The following is a 6,000-nucleotide window of genomic DNA, read 5'->3' as shown; positions in this document are numbered from 1 at the left end:
ACACACACACACACACACACACACACACACACACACACACACACCCCGCCCCCAACAGAAGCCAGGGCAAGCCTTTTATGCAGTTAGTTCCTTTTTGTTCCTCCCTTCAGAGCCCGGATTGGTCCCTGCTCTTCTGGGTTACAATCTTCCTCATACTCCCACTTCATATTACTCCTTACTATGTCATTCCTCCTGTTAACATATGAAGCGTCCCTAGTTTTGTGAGATTGCTCCCCTCTAGGTCGAGAAGTTAGTATTAATGAGCCCATTATGCATGCACACTCTAAGTAAAGCTTAACCTTTGTCCTACTTTGAGCCTCTTTAACTGAATAACCAGTTTCATCCACTTTTAGCTGGTTCTAGAACCTCTGACCTAGAGCTACCTTTTCTTTCAATTTCTTTATATGCAAATATAATGGTTTCTTACCTCTCACACTTTCATACTGAATTTGGTTGGTAATACACAGAAATGCTAATGATTTGTGTAGAAGGAGAAGGAGTAAGCATTTATATAGTGCCTACTATGATCCACGCACTGTGCTAAGTGCTTTTTTTCAAATATTTGGTTTGATATTATTTGGAATTATTTCATACCCTCTAACTTTGGGGTTTCTTAGTTAGTTGGTTTTCTAAAGTGTTTTTTTAGTTATATGGCCAATTTATTTGTTCGTTCTCTTGATGAAAGTGTTTAAAGGTATATTTTTTTTCCTCAAAGACTCTTTTGATTGCCTTCTAAAATTTTTGGTATGTCATCATGTTGTTGTCATTATTTTTAATGAAATCTGTCAGGTCTATGTTTTTTTTCATCAACCCACCAATTCTGCAGAAATGACTTTTTTAGTTTCAAGCTAATTTTTAATCCTTTCTTCAGTGGCCCTTTAGTAATATAATTTTTATTGCATTTTGGTCAATAAAAGATTTGTCCAATATTCCTGCTTTTCTGCATTTTGTTGATGAAAAGACTATTTATCTTGTTAAGGAAGAGTTCATTTATTCCTTTTTTTAAAAATAGAAATCATAATTGTATTTTACAAAAGGGTTTTTTCATTCATTGACATAATTATATGATTTTTGTTTTCTGGTTAATTTAGAAGAGGAAAGCAGGGCTCAGAATAGGTGGATAGTAGAGTTGATGACGTGCATTTAACAATTTTACTTTACAGTATAGATTTCACCTGTATTGTGAGACAGAGGAAAATATACATATCATAGGCTATTAAATAAAGCTTTTAGTATATATATTGGTGAAATTTCAAGGGATTTAATCCATAACCTAAATCTTTGTAATAAAGAGCTGCTAGATGGTTTTAGTAGCTATATGTCAGGGATTATTAAGACCTCTTGTTGTTATTCAGCCATTTCAGTTGTGTTTGACTCTTGGTGACCCCATTTTTGGTGTTTTCTTGGCAAAGATACTGGAGTGGTTTGCCATTTCCTTCTTTAGCCCATTTTACAGGTGAAGAAACTGTGGAAAACAGGGTTAGATAGCTAGTAAGTGTCTAAGGCTGAATTTGAACTTGGGTCTTCTGACCCCAGGCCCAGTGCTGTGTCCACTGCACAACCTAGCTGTCTCAACTTAAACAAGAGAAATGAAATTGAAATCAATAATTTGTGCTACTTGTTACCTGAATTGCTGTGAATGAATTACTCTCTTTATCCATGCCTTATATCCATTATTAGGAGTAGTTGAGTGTAACCTCTCTTTAAAACATTCCCAAAATATTTTAAAACATTCAGTGCATTCAGTTATGTACTTCATAAATTATATATGTATATAAATATGTTCATTATGTATCTATATACATCTCACCATAAAATGAAAATCCTATTTCATTTTCTTTTTCTAGACACAAATATAAAAAATATTCTCTCTCTGTATCTATCTGTACATTTCTGTTGTATGTATGTGAAAATAGACATTTATATTGATGTTTATCCTGTTATTAACTTTTAAATTATTTCATCGTTTATAAAACAACTCAGAACGACCTTTTATTAATCACAGGTCTCAGTTTATTGAAGGCCGATTTCCTGAAGTACTCGATATAATGCAACCAATAAATCTTGAGGTTAATGTTCAGCGAAATTTATCCTGGGAATGGTACCGAGAAATTCCTGCTATCAACCTTGATGCTCAGCTTAAACCAATGGAGGTAAATGATTTCTTGTATAGATAAACACAATATTTCTTAATGATTTTCTTAATAACATCCAAATCTTTTATTGATTATATGCATATGACAATGTTTACATTTTAAAACTTTATATGTTTCTATAGGCATACATGAATAACTGAATTTTTTTGTCAGTGGTATTTCTCAGTGATGTGATTGAAAAGCTACCGTGTATATTTGTGTATATACACATATTACTATATAAAATATATTTAACAAATATGTTTTTAATATTTTTCTGCAAACTGTATTAGTGGCAAAGCCATCTAACATTATTAAAGACATTGTTTGTGAACATTTAGGAAATGGAGTGTTGAACACAAAAATAAGGCAGCTTTTATTAAGGACAGTTCTTTCCAGATTAACCATCATTTCCTTTCTTACTATGATTACTAGACTGTTACATCCCGGGTGTGCTCTAGATATCTAGATTGATTTAGATTTTGGCAAAGTATTTGATAACGTATCTAATACTTTCCCATATAGCAGCTTTGTAATTAGCATGGGTATTATTAATCTTATTTTACATATGAGAAAATTGGAACTTAAACAGGTTAAGTGATGATTCTTTTTTCATACCCTTAGTAAGTATCAGATTTGAGATTTGAACCAAATTCTTACGGACTCCAAGTCTAGTAATTTATCTCTTATGCTAGACTGCCTCATACTGTGTTGTATTGAATGGAAGGAAAAATGGAGGGAAGTGAAGCTAGAATATGGGTGATAGATTGGTAGAAAAGGAAAGAATAAAGGAAAAAGATCATAATGATGTTCAGGATGAGTGACACTGCGTGAACGGTATAAAGATAGTACATAGTGCTTAGAGAGGGAATTTCTGAGTTATGAATCTTAGAGATCGACCACTTTCAGGTGATTTTAAGGTAATCATTCCTGTGGATTGCTGAGATAGAAGTAAGCAGGGTTTGGTTGATGAACAGGAGTTTGATTATTATTAGAGGAATGTAAATATTTATCATCAAAAATGATGGCATGCATTGTGTAGGAGAAAAGGACTGTGAGCCATATACTCTAGTCAAGGAGGAAAGTGGGAAAATAGCAGTAGGGCTCAGGAATTGAATGACATGAACTTCAGAGCGGGAGTTATTGAATGAGGTGAATGGAAGTAGATTCTGGAAGTGGCAAAAGGAACAATGAAGTTCTGTGATCTGTGGCCTATGTGAGGAGGCATAGCTTTGAAGATGTTAAGGATGTAATATCTTCAGGGGAGAACCATGGTGAAATTATTGTCAGGAGGTGGAAGCAATGTGAAAGGAAGACTTAAAAAAATAAGTTAATTTTAACAATAAAATGTTAGTTCTAGAGGAAACAAGAGAAAGAGGCCAGGTATAGGTGACTTAGGCCATGGGAAAGGGAGTAGGACTGAGTGTGAATGAGAACACTCATAGTTTACAAGAGAAAGGCATTTCCTAAACTTTGTTTCTAATCCTAGGGGTTAGGTGAGCTGGATGTTGGGATTTCCTAGCCATTGAGAAGAGGAATATCATACCTAATAGAAATTAGCAGAGTAAATCTTAAGATTTTGATTTAAGTATCCTTAATAGATTTGGGAGATCCCTGTACATGGAGAGAAGCCATTTCTAAATCTATATTCAATTCAGTAAGCATCTATTAACTCCTTACTGTGTAAGTCTTTATCTAGGCAGTGGGGATACAGAGACAACAAGGAGACATTCTGTCTTCAAGGACTTAATATTCCACTTTAGAAAACAACAAACAACATGTACATAGCTTGGTGTATTGTTGTTAAATCATGTCTGACTCTTCATAACCCTGTTTGAAATTTTCTTGGCAAAGATACTGGAGTGGTTTGCCATTTCCTTCTCCAGCTCGTTTTACAGATGAGGAAACTGAGGCAAACTGGGTTAAGTGACTTGCCCACGGTCACACAGCCAGTAAGTGTCTGAGGCCAAATTTGAAGTCAGGTCTTCCTGACTCTAGAGCTCTTTTCACTGGGCCACCTAGCTGTCTCTTGAGGAGCTGTTTCTGTGGGAGTGAGGGGAAGGGAGGAAGAAAGGTTTCACATATAGGAGGCAACAGTTAAGATGCTTAAAGACATCTGAAGATCACAGAATGTGGAAGTAAGGAGAGAGATCATTCCAGGCGTAGGAGTCAGTCTGTGGAAAGATTGAAGAGGCATGAGAAAATATTTTATACCAGAAACAACATGTAAGTTAGTCAGCTTGAACATAGGATGTTTGAGACGGAGTAGAGTGAAATATATCTGAAAAAATGGTTGTAACCAGATTTCAAAAAGCTTTAGAAATGCTAAATGAGAGGAATTTGTATTTTAACTGAGAGGCAATAGGGAGTCTAGATAAATATAGAAAAATTTCATCACTAGAAATTTGGAGCACTACTCGATTATGTTTTTTGATCATGGGTACCTATGAAAATGTATAAAATCTAGAGGCCTTAATTCTTAAGGGCTGAGGCATAATGATTTGTCATTGGAAGGAACCTTGGAGATCATGGAGTGTGACCTTCTTGTGATAGGCGAGGAAATTAGATTGAAGAGGTTAAATGAGTTGACCAGGTCATGTAAGAAAATACAGTAAGAAAAAAATAAAATTGTTTCAAGATAGGCATACAAATAAAAGGACCCTTAAGTGATTCCAGTAGTAGAAACAGTGTACATCTTTAAATCACACAAACATAGCAAACAAAGAAATTTAAATACTTGACTAATCAGAGAGTAATTTGTTACTTGATCCCTTCCCACACCTCTCCTCTTTAACCTACATTCATAATTTGAAAAATCCTGTTGATATAATCAGTTTTTAAAAATTCTGTCAGGTAGAGAATGCTTTTGTTTTGTAAGTTGAAAAGTTGGTAAGTGTATGTAAAGAGACATTGCTTCATGGTTTAGCATTGTTTTAAACATCTCAGTCATTATAGTCAACAGAGAAGAAGGGGAAGAAAACCCCCAAAAACCAAAACAAAAACCCAGTAACAACTGTGCATAGTTCAGCAATACAAATTCCTGCATTGTCATTGTCTAAAAAATGTATGTTTCAAGCCTATCAGCTTTCTGTTAGGAAATGGTTAGCATGTTTCATCTTGAGCCCTATGAAATTGTGATCGATTATTGCATTCATTGGAATTCTTAAGTTTTTTAAAGTTGATTGTCTTTTCAACATTCAGACATTTCTCACTTGATGGCCACCCCCTTTGTTTCAAGTTTTGTTCCCCAAAAAAGAGTTATTTTAATGAAGCTTTTTCCTTGTTCTTTAATATCTTTGGGTTATATACCTAGTACTGGTATTGCTGAGTCGGGCATAGGTCCAAATTGCTTTCCAGAATGTCTAGATCAGCTCTGCCAACAGTGCATTCATTAATGAGCATGTTCTCACAATGTGTCACTCCTTCTTTTATCTTCATGCCTTTCTAACCAGAAAGTACTTCTTCAAAAACTCTACCTCTTTTACTACACAGTTTCCTTCATGGCTTATCTCAAGCATTATTACATTAAACTGCATTAAACTGCTCTTGATTCTTCCACCTGTTAGTGCCCCCCCTTCCAAATTATCTTGTATCAGTTTTGTATATTTTGTTATCTCTTACTTGTTTATTCTTCTCAACTTCTTGGCCTTCTCTGGCTACATTATAAACTCAGAGGGAAAGAATTGTTTCACTTTTGCCTTCGTATCTCTGCTGTTTGAGTGACTGCCTGCCATGTTCTTGAGATCCTAACAAGAATCAATATTGTAAGTTGAGAGAATATAGACATGGTACTTGAGAGCTGGAAGTGTCAGTGTTTTTGTATCCTGCTGTTAGTAGTTTTTTAAATGTAATTCTTAACTTTAAC

At 34.8% G+C, this 6,000-nt stretch overlaps 1 protein-coding gene across 3 annotated transcripts in view; it reads left to right on the top strand.

The window, feature by feature from the left end:
• Positions 1-6,000, top strand: part of LOC114025632 (vacuolar protein sorting-associated protein 13A-like) — a 282,189-nt gene that overhangs the window by 113,747 nt on the left and 162,442 nt on the right. For all 3 annotated transcript variants that reach the window (XM_027839097.1, XM_027839099.1, XM_027839098.1), the window contains exon 34: positions 2,006-2,153. In XM_027839097.1, the coding sequence (XP_027694898.1) occupies positions 2,006-2,153 (148 nt within the window). The remainder of the gene's footprint in view (positions 1-2,005; positions 2,154-6,000) is intronic.

The sequence above is a fragment of the Vombatus ursinus genome, unplaced genomic scaffold (assembly GCF_900497805.2).
Source record: "Vombatus ursinus unplaced genomic scaffold, bare-nosed wombat genome assembly UNPS02014832.1, whole genome shotgun sequence".
Lineage (NCBI taxonomy): Eukaryota > Metazoa > Chordata > Mammalia > Diprotodontia > Vombatidae > Vombatus > Vombatus ursinus.
Note: the sequence above shows the minus strand (reverse complement) of the source record. Positions and strands in the feature narration are given on the sequence as shown.